The 14,623-nt window shown below is 29.3% G+C and overlaps 1 protein-coding gene across 5 annotated transcripts in view; it reads right to left on the minus strand.

Moving 5' to 3' along the window:
- Positions 1 to 2,550: 2,550 nt before the first annotated feature.
- Positions 2,551 to 14,623, minus strand: part of LOC139529053 (RNA-binding protein Musashi homolog 2-like) — a 105,539-nt gene continuing 93,466 nt past the window's right edge. For 3 of the 5 annotated variants that reach the window (XM_071325297.1, XM_071325296.1, XM_071325300.1), the window contains 5 exons: positions 11,142 to 11,369; positions 10,059 to 10,229; positions 9,764 to 9,948; positions 9,145 to 9,204; positions 2,551 to 8,669 (listed from right to left, as the gene is read on the minus strand). In XM_071325297.1, the coding sequence (XP_071181398.1) occupies positions 9,166 to 9,204; positions 9,764 to 9,948; positions 10,059 to 10,229; positions 11,142 to 11,369 (623 nt within the window). In that variant the 3' untranslated portion in view covers positions 2,551 to 8,669; positions 9,145 to 9,165. The remainder of the gene's footprint in view (positions 8,670 to 9,144; positions 9,205 to 9,763; positions 9,949 to 10,058; positions 10,230 to 11,141; positions 11,370 to 14,623) is intronic. The other 2 variants (XM_071325298.1, XM_071325299.1) reach the window with 1 other exon arrangement.

The following is a 14,623-nucleotide window of genomic DNA, read 5'->3' on the forward strand; positions in this document are numbered from 1 at the left end:
ACCTCCCATAGATTCAGGTGTCCTCAATAACTTATAAATATTGTGAACGATCAATTTTCTTCAGTATTCAACACGAGTGGGTATATCAATACCATCCTAATAAAAGTCCACATCCAACAATGACTAAAATACATGTAACTGAAAATGATGTACTAAGATTGCAAAGCAACATGAATATCCTAACACCAGCTGGTCCAGATGAGACCTCAACAAGACTTCATATAAAGGTTGCACTGTACCAGCAAGCAACATTAACCTCTTTATTTCAAACATCAATCTATTAAAGCACTATACGACAAGATTGGAATTGAATTTTCAAGAAAGGAGACATATCAAATGCCAGTAGCTAACGTACAGTTTCCTTGACTGTTGTCACATGCAAGATCCTAGAGCACATACTCTGTAGTAGTATTACAAATCGTCTTGATACCTACTGCATCCTAAAAGACGCTCAAAATTGATTTAGGGAGAACAGTTCCTGCTAGTCGCAACTTGTCCTTATGATAAAGAACCTAAGCGTTATTATCCATAACACCATCAATTGGAAAGTTATACTCATCAAAGATAACAGGTTGATATTTTGTGTTTCGTCTACAAAAGACTCATCAGTGCCGCTCGAATCAGAAATACATGTAGTTAAAAAAGCCAAATAAAGATTGAAGAGCAATGAGGACCAAAATTTCCTAAAATTTTTGTTAAATACAGCTAAGGTAATCTTTTCCTGAGGTAAGGTTTTAAAAAAAAGAATAAACACATAGGAGTATATCTAAAATGGCAAATTCAAACAAGGTCTTCACCCAAAGAAATCTTCAATATTGTCCCCAACAGACAAAGGCTATATGCTACAAAACGCTACTTAGACCATAGCCTTACAATGCATGCTCAGTTTTGGGATCCGTTCACCTACCTTAACTAACAGAAGCTAGAAAGTGTGCAAAGAAGATCAGCCCTATTTGTGATGAACGTCTACCAACAAACCAGCAGTTTAACATCACCGCTAAAACTCTACAATGGCAACCACTAGCCGAGATTCGAGGGCCAAATGCAAGGCAGTAATGATGTTCAGAACAAGGCCGTGTAGCAGTATCTAGGGTAGAGCTACATATTAATCACCGGTAGGTAAAGGACACACACAAGACGATTCATCATACTGTATGATTCCCTTTTTCCAGACGCAATACGGAAATAGAACAACCTTCCACAACCTATTGTGGAAAGTATCTCACTAGATGCTTTCAAGCAGTAGTGCTGACCAGAATTCCTTAACCGCACCATCAGACTGTTTTTAACTTGCACCTTTGTTGTCACATCTAGCATGGGTAATAGTGCGATAATACTCAGGGGGTCTGCACTGTATTGAAGGAAGAAATATTTATGTGATCTTTCATTTACATTGTCTAACGTTGTCCATTTTGAACACTGACATAAGAACTTCTGACAGTTATCATCAAACATTGTGTCAAACATGATATATTTCTTCTCTATAGCAACGTTCCATATTACTCAACGTACCAGGCTCCGTTTGTTTAATTAACACGTATTTGCAGTGACGTCTAAAGTTTCAATCTACGCAATACATTTATATTTCGTAATTTTTAGTGTGATGCAGCATTAATACGGATAAATTAATAAGTCAATCATTCACAGGGATTTATAATGAAATAATTATTGCATCCAACTTTTTATATGGTATTAACGTAAACTTCAAGACAACCAGTATAAGACTTTGGATAAAACAATCAATTACATTGCTGTTGTATAATTAATGTGTTCACTCTTTTTCTTTAATATTTATAAATATTAACTGTATGAAATATGACTCAATACGTTTCAATTGTTTTGTTTTCTGTATTTATACATTGGTTGTTGTTTGCTCAACGTCCAGTGGCATATATATTGTTGAATATTCAGGAAGATCATTCGAAACCAAGTAAACTTTTGGTGAAGAAACATGCTGTAGTTCTATTGAACTAGTTTATATTGAAAATGCTCATGATTCTGTTACTAGTATATGGAAACTTGGACATAATATTAGCTTTCTTGTCAAGTACGACCTACTACGAAGTGAAACTAACAAAATGTAAATCTACAAACGTCTAACTTATACATTAGCAGATAAGGAATTTTAAGGTTGTGTTCAGTAACTGTCAGCATTCTCTGACACTGTATCATTTAATAGATGTTACTTGTACTAGTACATGATAAAAGTCATCTGTAATGCAGATATTGAAGGTCAATGCATTTTCTGAAGTGATTTTTAATGTGAATTTTTCTATGGTCCTATTGATATTCCTCTTTTAAGAGTATGGTTTAGTACTTCCAAAACCAGTTCAACAACACACCCAAGTGAATGCTCTAAGATCCATACCTATTCTTTGAATATCATAGTGATTTTTGTCCTTCGGGGAATTTGGTGGATGTGGTTTTTTGTGTTTATTTTTTTTTTCATTGCCGTATACCACATATCTCCTTATTTTTTTTTGTTTTTTTTCAAAATATTTTATATATCAATACCATATTAGGTTCACAAATCAAAGACAACAAGACAAATCAATTTGAATATACTTTTAATTTTTGAATGAACTTTTTTTTTCACAAATACACTTTACAGACATAATGATGAGAGAAAATGGTTTTTAAGTATCTTAATAATTAAGTAATTTATTGGCTTTGTCAAGGTTAAAGTTTTTTTTTTGGTATAGTTTTAAACATGGCACACATACAATTATTGCCACTTTTCTGGTTACCACAGATAGGTCATCACACAGGGATACAGTAACATCTTTGGCACAAGTTTTAAGTTGCCATGGTATCAAATAAATAAATACCCTTATAATAATATATGCTGCATCTTCAAATAAATAGCTACTCTAATTAAAAGCCTAAACTAGAATTTTTCTGGAGAAAAGACAAAATTTGAACTTGGACAATGCTTTTATCTTAAATCCTTTAATTTTATTTATCTGATGTTCACATTTTCTGTATAATGAAGAATTGTTTCAGTAACCCTTACCTATTTTGCATAATAATCATTTGAATAATCAGAAGTCACCCCCAAATGTTTTAATTCAATTTTTTATAACTATTTACACAAGTGTCAATCATTTTGAAAATGGGAGTAAACAATAATCCAGCATTTATTGCAGACGATATAATGAGACAATTATTTAGTTTATACAAAAACAAATATACATAATACTTGTATAAAAAATTCACATAAAACTGGATATGAAAAAACGGACCAGTCCTTATAACATTACATATACAGGGTTAGGAAACAAACGTTCTAAAAAGGTTATATGTTTTTCTACTGATTAAATAAGCTGGGTGTTATTTCATGAAGTATTTCAGTAAAGCTTAACTATTTTGAATCATTTTCATTATCCCTGTTATAGTAGCAATCACAACTTGATTTATAAATTGCTCGCGATGAAGACATATACATATACCTTTGTCTTACTTTTTAATTTATAGTGATTTTTTAAAGGATTATTCAATTGTTTTAAGGACTTTTTTTTAAAAGCCTGAAAATATTTTCGACTTGCAAACAGTATCATGTTAATTCTTAGACCATAAAGGGGGTGTGCACTATACACAAATGCACACGATACACCCCAAAAGACGGTAAGCCTTCGTGAAACAGCTTCATGTAAAAAGACCCTTGTTGGAAATACTACAGGACACACATCCATAGAGATTCATTAATAATAGATATAGATCTTTTAAACTGATGTAGCTAACATTAAAACCTATTGGTGAAAATACTAAAAAACAGAAATATATTAACAATAGGTCTTATTAGTTTCCAATTGACTTAAACATTAACAACAAATATTAAGATTTGAAGAAAAAAGATTGAATGCCAAAAATCCTAAATCTTTCATTTTTACAAAAAGTTAACAAAGGGGAACATCTGAAAATTGTTGAAAATGTTTCACAATTTGTTGTCTAAAAAAAATCAAGAATAAGCAATTTTAAAACTTTTTTTTTAAATAATCTTAAGTTACTTGAAAAGTATTTTTTCAAGTATTTTCACCAACTTTTTCCTACACTAAGCCTACTCTATTCACCGAATACATTAAACTCAATCAAAAAAATTGAAAGAGCTGTATTCATACAAAAAAATGTGTTCCCTGAGTTCATAATTCAAAAATCTGCCTTTCTTGATAAAATAAAATATTGCTGGTAATCGTTTAACTCCCATTTTCTAAGCAAAGTCCTTATTCTCCTTTTCTCATTTTCCAGAATTAGGAATGTCCCTTAAATATATTTTCTCAATCACACTTTCTTGAAAAAATAATGGGGAACATCTCAAAATTCATTTGTGTTAAAAATTCGTACACAGTATAACATTATTTTATGGTAATTACGCTATCTATTTTAGTCTAATTTTTAAAGAGAAGAAACCTGTGACTAGTATTATTTTTATCATGCAAATTTTGTCATGCAATCTATACTAATTTTACACTTGACCAAATAGCACACTAACAGTGACCGGCATTTTAGTAAAATTACTAAATAGTATAAATATCCTATTGAAAATCTATGATATAAATACAATCCTCAAATTATATATTGACAAAATATCAGCACCATTTTATATTCTGAGATGTTCCCATCATTTTTGTCAAATATTTAGCGTTGATATCACCTGCCAGAAAGCATGAATGACTTATCAAAATCTACATTGATCAAAACTTTTATGTACAAAGACAAATACATGAGGAATATAAATATAAACGAAAACAATTTCTGGGTGAAATATTGATATCTTTTTAACTTAACAAAGGTATTTTACATATGTCACGATACACACCCTACTAACTACTACATATTTACTAACTAAACCAGGTTAAGAACCTAGTTATCACAGATAGTAATGCAGGAGGAAATCTCAAAAATATTTTTGTTTGTGAAACTAACTACTGAAGAAAGCCCAAAAATTCACTCCATGGAGTTTCAGATCTTATGATGAAAAAAATTCAACTAATAAATTAAAAATCTGACTATATATGCAAACATTAACATTTTTGAGAAGACCCCTTTCTTCTGTGACTGAGACATATTTTGTACTTTGGACCCTGATGAATCTTTATATTTGTACACTATTACTATTCTTATAGCACTAGGGGCTGTTTATTTATTTATGTGCCTTTTCATGCAAACACTGACACAGAAAAAAAATCACATTCACGGATAAAGCTAATATTTACAGACGTTGACAAAAAACAAAATTTACACAATCCATTTTAGTTATTTCCAAATGCGTGGTTTTGTATAATTGCAAAATTATTTTTTCGTAAAAACTGAAGATGCAAAAGAAGGTTTTGAACTACTGACATGTTTAAGTTTAACAAAATATCCTTTTACAAATTTCTTAAATTCTTAAAATGAATTATTGCTATTCATTTAAATCAAGCAGATAGTAATTGAAAAATATAATAATAATCAAAAGCAATAAAGCAAAAAATCAATGTAAGGACTTGCTAATCTTATATAAAAAGCAAAAGCTTTTGATATGCGTAGAACTTGTGCACACTGATCTATTGAAACTATTTAAACTGACCAAATTTTCGTAACAAATAGATTTAATAACACTGTCCATAAAATTTGTAAAATTGTAAAAACAATAACATATTTTTCTAAATATAAGAAAACAACCTCAATTTTACATGTATTTACAAGACAACTGTTTACATGGTGAAACAGAAACATTCATTTGAAAAAAACAAAATGTCAGCTTTTAACTTCAAAAATTTAACCGATTGTTTCCTTCAATGTCAAACTGAAAGAAAATTTGAAATTGGCTTAGCACCTTTTTTCAAGAAAATGTGTAAATAGTTATCAAAGGTACCAGGTGTAAAAAAAGATGTAGTTTTCCAAAATAACAGCACTATTTTTTTCTGCGTAATTGTGATATTTACACCATCACAGTGAAAAGGTATTTCAATAAACAAATTGTTCAAGAAATAATGCAAGACCATTTCTAGATGGTTATTTGTATATTTTATAAAATTAACAAATAAAGAACAATCTAGTAAATTAAATTGTTAAAAAAAACCTTCAAAGACTTTCTTCAATAAATGCTCTTTTAAAGTTTACTTTTGACATCCATATTTGAAGAAAAACATATTGATATTCTATTTTTAAATTCTCCTTATTATGAGACATTCAATATGAGATAGAACTTATTTCTATGACAGTAAAGTATTGCCTCTTTTCTAAACCCAACAAGTAAACAATAAAAAAAAAATACCTGAAGTTTCTTTCATTTGTTCATTGTAATTTTATTGACCAAGACCCAGCTTAGTTCTTTTAAATATCTTATGCATAGCATACCAGTATATTCTGTTAGCAAAAAGTTGGAACATGAAGCGTAAAATGCCAAAAGTAACAGATAATACAAATCCTTGCCATTTAAACATTATCAATTTGCCAAATGAATATCATCTATTGATTTTGACCCCATACTTTTGTAAATTTCAAATATTTGACAAATTACGAAATATTTATTGAAGACTTTACGGAAGTTATATTTGGTGTACCATACCCCTGAATATTTTTAGAGTTGGTAAAAAAAACATTATTTTTTTCTCTTTTACTAATAATGAATATTTGGTCAGCATGGTATTTTTTCACAATTTTAAATTTAAAAAGTTAAAGGAAAAAAAGAGAAATCTGAACACAAGGTTAGAAGAAAGATTTTCCAATGAACACTATTCCAAGAATAAATTATTGCCATTATAAATTTAACAATACCCTCAACCATACAAAACAGAGATAGAATTTAAAATAAAATTTAAGTAGTTTGAAAGTTTGATTGAAGCAGAATAAAAAAATTAGTAATAAAAGATTTTAACAAAATTAAACTTTTCGAAAATATATAAAAGGTATATAGGGAATCTAAATCTATAAAAAAACATATATCCCAACCATTCACACATTATTTTACATTTACGAAACCATGCAAATATCGTAAACAAACCATTTTTACACCCCATTTAAAAATTGTTTCTTTATCACATTTCGATAAAAACAATAAATGTATTATGAAAAGAAAGGGAATAAAAAAAAAGTTCTACGAATAAATACTACCAATATTTGATAAAATTATATTTAACTTAAAAATAAATGAAAGATAAAAAATGATAATGGTTTCTCTAATATTGAATGAAATATACATACTGGACATTTTTCGTTTCTGAGATAAAACTGTTTAAAATATCTGTTGGTTTGAACTTTAAAAAAAAATATCATTATAATTTCAGAGAATAAAAATTCATTGAAACCTAGAAAAAAAACCTCAACAAAAAATTATAAATGATAAAATGAAAAGTTTCTGTGCAAGCACAATAAATCAAATGGAAAATTATTTATCTTTGTTAATTAAATATTAATTAAAAGATAAAAATTTATGAAATAATTGCCCAGTATTTAAATGTAAAATGAATGAAGGCAAAAAATAAAATATAACATGTCATTTGAAAATTAAAATTAAAATGTAAATAATCAAAGAAAAGAAAAAATATAACATGAAAAAATAATATACAACCTTTATATACAACATGTTGAACTAGCCATTATCATTCTAGTTACCATGACAATGAAAAACATCAACAAATCACTAACCCATAATTCCTTTGAAAAAATGGATGGGTCGACCAAACACAATTTAAATATTGATCTAAGTTTTTAAGGATCTCTTTTTCTTTGGTATCAACTTATTTCTTAAAGAGGTCCTGAGATTTAACAATTTTAAAGTCTAATTTATCATTTGAAAAAATCCTTATTATTGTCATGGCAACTAGATTTCCTCATTTTTGTGGACTTTGGCTTCACTGAAGACTCCCATCCATCAAACGATAGATATACGTTTTGAATTAAGTACAATCATTTATCACTAACCATACATTCCCAGATCTTTTTCTTTAGTATCTATGCACTCAGAATTTATAAATTCAAAAAATTGACCATATCACAGGTTTTGTCATTACATTAATGCCTATAATTTTAATAGTTTTAAATACATATCATAAATTATGAATCACTGCATGTAAAAGTGTAGCAAACATTTCATGTTTTTCCTAAGACATAAAAATTTTCTACATTTAAATAAATACTACAACCTATATATTCTTTCTAATACTATGAAAATACCTAGATCCCAAAAAATTCAACGACTTAAAGATTTCACTGGATCAACAGTAAAATCTCTATTTTTTCTAAATGGTTCTTGTTATAAAAATTGAACCAATGCACGGCTAAATCTTTGCAAAATCCTAACTTTAGGAAATATTCTAAAAATATTATAGAATTTTAAGGGATTTAGGTATTTTCACAGCGATATCTACAACTTTGGGATGAGGGTTGAAATTTGGTTTTCTACATGTAAAATTTTGACTGCATAGAACATACAATATACAACAGTTTGTTTTTTGGTAAAATTGCGTAATTCAACAAACATTTAAAAATATTTCGCAACAAATAACCCATAAGAATTGATATATAAATATCCATAATAATAATAATAATAATAAGCAATAAAAGTTGTAAACAATAGAGTCTGAAGAAGGACCTTTAAATGCAATTTAAGAACTATCCATTTCTTCGAGACAATTTTTCCTTCAGCCATTATGATCTTTTGTGTAATTAACACCCCTCCTGAAGATCTGAAATAGAAAAGACGATAAATAAAATACACATTTTTATTAAAATATGAAGTACTGTTGAAATTATTTAGTCACAAATTTTAATGGATATTTCTTAAGGTCATTTTGATAACTGTAAAAAACTGAAGTTCCTATTGTTTCGAAAATATTATGAATTGTAATACCCAACTCATTTGCAAGTTTTTTTTACTGCATGCGTACAATTTTAGCTGCTTTTTCAGGAATAATTTTTCAATGGTATATATTTTTCATCTGTTCAAGGTCCTCACATTTTTCTTTCTTTTTATAAAATCTATTGAAGCATATGAAGTTTTTCTAAATATAGATGGTACTGTTAAAATAATTTAGTCTCTAATTTCAAGAATATATACTAATGTTCTCTGTTTTATCGACAAGTACATAAATGATACACAATAATAGCAGGAACTACAAATCATAATTAACATGATTGAGATAGTACTAGTGTACTACATACCATTTTACTCTGCCATTGTAACTAATATCCATTCTGGAAACTTGTAGCTATCAACTGTCCCTGCAACAGAAGCAATTAAAAGAATAATCATAACTACTTTATCAATGTCAATAAATTCACATTATCAAGGACAGCTGCAGATTGTCAAAAAAACAGTCTTATAGAATCAAAACAAAAATTGGAAACTTCTGTCTACCTTGACTTTCATTGTGAGCCAAGGTTCCTTGTTGAAGGCCATAATTAGACCAATAATGGTTTACATTTTACACATTGTGACTCAGATAGAGAGTTGTCTCATTGGCACTCATACCACATCTTCTTTTGACTGTATGTTCCATAATTACACACATAAAAGCAAAATAACACAATTACTCTGGCTGTTATACTTTTTTCTCATCTCTAATTAATCTCTTGTCTCTGTCTAGCCCTGTACAAAGTACTTAACTCTTAATTCAAAGAGTGAAAACACATTGGTTTCAGCATCTTTCCCATTTTTTTAAAACATTAAAGTCACAATTTATGCGGGTTAATACAGAAGTTGTGATAATTTCACATGTAAACAACTAAATTATCTACCGTATACACTGAGGTCATAAGTCTAAGATCTGATAATACTTACAGCTAAACTATGACCAGCTAAACCATGGCCTAGACTGAGAGTTGGCTGAGGACTGGTGGCTTGAAGATACAGACTGTCCTGACTGTTGTAAATGTCTAGTGGACCAGGGCTGTTAGCCAAGGGTAAACCACGGCTTGGTGAGGTAGTTGCAGGGAAGGCAGATTGCCCAAAACCGTTCAGCATGGCTGAAATAAAAGTGAATAACATTAAAAGATGCAATTCTTAACTCGTTAACAATGAGTCGAACATGTGAAAAAAATTATTAAAGGAAAAAATTATTAGATTGTATGTTTACCTATGTCATACAAATTCATACTATTTGGATACTGTAGATTCGCTAATCTTTCAACTCGGAGGTTGTGAGCTCGAACCCCAGTCATGTTAGACTCAACAGATTTTAATTGATAAGGACTGCCTGTTTTTCTGCAGAAGGATGGCGACTCTCTCTGGATATTACAGGTTTCTCCTACAAAATAACTGGCCACTATGATATTTAGCCAAGATAGCTGTACTAATGTTCTTGCGTTTCAGGATTTAAGGTATGCACTCTGTTTGATTTGGATTTTTGAAGAAATTTTGCTCCAATTGCTGTAGATGTTGTCTTAAATTATACTAGATTTTTTCCAAACTATTGAACTGATTATCACAAAACTTGAAAGTAATGTTTTTTAGAATTCTGAAACTCTCAGATCATATCCACAAAATCCATTTAAATTAGTACTCCATAAATAATTCCAATGTATGTTATTTTTTGGAAATCATTGCTTGAAACTGCAAACGTACTTTTATTTTTGAAGATAACTACTGCAACTTTAATAAATGATTGTATATTTGAAATTTTAGACAGTGAGAATATTTTTTTAATTTTTACAATGTAATGACCTGATGAACAGTGGTTGTTGTTTGTTGATGTGGTTTAGAATTGTTTCTTGTTTTATTGTTTTTCATATAGATTAGACCGTTGGTTTTACACAGTCATTTTTGGGCCCTTTAAAGCTTGCTGTTAAGCGTGTACGCTAAATCAGATGTTTGAGACACTTTTGAAAATTAATGTAATTATGGCAAATGATAAACTGTTCTCTTTCATTGCCAAAACTACTGAAATCTGGAGACAGTACTGTCTAAATGTTGGATGACACCATAAAATATCTGATCCAAATCATCAACTATTCCTGAAATCATCTTTCTGCATTTTTTAAAGTGAAAACCATCCCAAAGTATTTCCTGGAATCTTGTCTAAAGTAAGGAAAGTTGGTGTGATTGCCAAAGAGACAACACTCAACAAGAGACTAAAATGACACAGAAATAAGAATTATTGGTCACCGTGGTAGGAACTTTTTTCTTGTGGCGGAATAATTTGTTCTTCCTCTCTTCTTACCTGAGAGTCCTTGTTGTGCACGCTGTGCATTAATCAGCTGTTCACTAACACGCTGTAGTGGAGAGGACATGTTAGGTTGGGGAGACGGCTCGCTTCGCTGAATCTGTAATCCGGTCAGCTGACTAGTCTGGGCAGCACCAAGATCAGTAGCGTATATGGCAGACGGTGAAACATGTCGGTCACCGCCAGGGGATGGGGCAGCAAGATAGCTTGTATAACCAGGGAAGCCTGAATAAGAGAATAGAAATTCTCTTAGTAATGTCATAATGAAACTCGCAAGACAAAATTTTAAATTTGAAAAAAAAAAAAAAATCCGTAAAATGATAACATTGGTCATAATAAATCTCCTATTTCAATTTCAAATTTTACTGTAGTATAATCGTATTTCAAGCAAGATAAATAAGTTTCTCATATAAATCATCTTTTTTTTAACTTCAATGGATTTTGAGATTGAGAAAATTCATTATGACTTATCCGGATTAATAAAATTTTTCAAATCATAATTATTTTGTCTTGCTTAATCATAGAAATTCATGAACATTGTTTTAGAAACATAAACAAAAATATAATCTGTTTCATAAGCCCTCCAAATATGCGATGATAAGAATTTCTTAAAATCAAATCATTGCTTTTTGGTGGAGGTTTATAAAAAAATATAGGCTTGGCTTCCCTGGTTTTGCATGAACATTAATATAACAAGCACACAACATTAGGTTGACTAAATATAGTTAAATCAATTTCAAGCTATCTAACTATTCATAAATCTAAGCCAAGTTTATCATTATCACTAATATGCAAAGAAGCATTCAGTATTTTTAAACATCTAAATAAAATTTTAACTTTTACAAAAAATAACTTCGATTCTTTTTTAAAAAAGAGAAAATCAAAAAATATCTATTTTTCTAAAAATAATAATGTTAGTTTCTAAAATATTTACATAAAAAAATAAGTATATGAAAAAAATTGGTTATCTATTGTTTATTTTGTATATTAGAAACTAAAGTTTATGTCAGTCGCATGCAATACACTACCAAAAGCAAAACTAACTTCTAAAAAAAAAAGAAAAAAAAAAAAAAAACATACATTTTTTTTTCTAACAAAGCAGTCTCATAATTTTTGTGTGCTTGGATAACTACTGTTTCATGCAAAATCAGCGGAGCCAAAATGTTTCATAATCTTGTTATATATAACAAACATAAGGTCACATGATCACCAATTAACAACAAATTGTCCAATCAGAAATAAGCTGTAAAGTCACATGCATTAACATTAAATCTAACAACATCAACTGATTTCAATCATAGTGGAACAAAACTAGTTTTTTCATAAATGTTCTGGTTGAAATCTGTTGATTTTAGAATTTAATACTACATCAATTATACAGAGGTATATTTATGAGTTATGCTTATCAAAGTTATCAATAAATTTTCACATTATTAACAAATATCATATTTTCCTGTTTGTTCAATAAATAAAATCAGTTTTGAGGAAAAAAACCATTTTGGTTTAATAATTTTGAACTGAGATACCTCAATATCTATTGGTATTGGACAAATTCTCAAGCTTAATTTCATTTCAAATTGAAATTTAGCAAGAAATATCTTCAATCGTATTAATAAACTATTAAATAAACTGAAGAAGCATAAAAATGGAGAATTGTCTCCCCTTAAAAGACTTTGATGACATGTCTATGTTATAAATAGCATAGAGGTAATGTGCTGCTGTATCATGATAGGTTATCAGATACAATTTTACCTCATATCTCTGCCAACTTGAAGCAATATTAAGTTATTTCTTGCTAAAATTTAACCACGAAATGAAACGAGTGTCTGTGACACATATTTTGATAAAGATTTTCACAAACATAGCACACAATATTACACAATTCTATATTTAGCTACACAGGATATATCAATACAAACCACACATGTATAAAAGGTAAGTGTATTTACATCTAGATATTAACATTGGATAACCATTTTTCCCTTAGAAAAAAAAATATTTCTTTATCAGATACCATACATAATTAGAATTTCTCAAAATGGAATTTTAGCTAGATTTGAAATCTTTTTTTAGAAATTTCAGATGAAATGGAGTTTTTTTTCTTTTATATTCAAAATCATGCCACCATTAAATAGCCAAAATGGACATTTGAAATAAATAATCTTCTTAGTTCTTGAAAAAAAAACTATTAAAAAAACAAAAAAAACTTGAGGTCTAAAAATGTCTTTACTTTACACTGGAAGGCACTGTAAGCTTGACCACTAAATATAACCTCTAAACAAAATGTGCTGATTATCCAATGTACAATGATTAATCACTATGCATATACTGATTAGAACTAAACAATAAATACTAAAATATACAATAATCTTGCTAGCACAAAAGGGCAGAGTTCAAGTAAAAAAATAACATATTCACATATAAAATGACAAAATCTTCCAAGTAACAAACACGCCATCTTGTGCAAAGGATGATGGGGGAAATAAGCTGAAAGCGACTGATACAGAAAAATCAAGTAGAAAATGTGGACTGAGCGGTGAGACATCAGTGGCGCTTACCAGCTGTGCCTAAAGGGAGTCCCACTACGTTTCGTCCAACACCTCTTAATGCAGCACTGCGGGACACTGCCAATGAGTTGAGGGAAGCCCCCATAGAGGTACTAAGAGCTGCACCAAGCCCTGAATGCAAACGTAAATCAGTTTACAAATATTCTCAAGATAAGTGTATTAATTAACATGTGTGTGTTCATTTTTCTAAGTGAAGAAAAACAGAATTGACAAAATCTAAGCAGAAGATTCTTAACTATCAGAAGCACATTCTGTTTTCTCATTATGAACTTTAATTGTTTTAAATTACATTAAAAAACTAAAGTTGATGTAGTAATTTTTATTTGTAGTTTTGGAGAAAAAAATTCTTAAAATCTGGTTTTTTTTTTTCAAGAATTCTCAACAGAAGTGCAAACATTATCTTAATGAAAAAATGGAGAAAAATCTTGTGTAACAAAATGTTTATTCTCATTGAATATCAATCCAATCATACAAGATTATAAATGAGTATACAGCACATGAAAATATTGTGCAACATGTATTATTTTGTAAAATGTAATTTAACAACATAAAATCTTGGGCTACAACATAGAGAACCTGGGACATTAAAAACAATTGTTGCACTATACAAAACAAGTGCAGACGTTAAGTTTGTCCATCCAATTTATAAAAAAATAAGCCTTTAAATTAATTTACAGATCTAAAGTTCCTTCTTACCAATAAAGGACATACTGCAGATTATTTATTTTCAAATGAGAAAAATACAGCCCCCCCCCCTCCCCTCTTTAAAAAACAAACTAACAATGAAACAAAGTTGAAAAAAAAATAACCATGTAAAAAATACACCTCAAAAGAAGGACACATAACAAATAGAAGAGCATCAACAGTATCTCAAATTAACTGATTTTTTAGACAAAATTCAAGAGTTTAAAA

The sequence above is a fragment of the Mytilus edulis genome, chromosome 6 (assembly GCF_963676685.1).
Source record: "Mytilus edulis chromosome 6, xbMytEdul2.2, whole genome shotgun sequence".
NCBI lineage: Eukaryota > Metazoa > Mollusca > Bivalvia > Mytilida > Mytilidae > Mytilus > Mytilus edulis.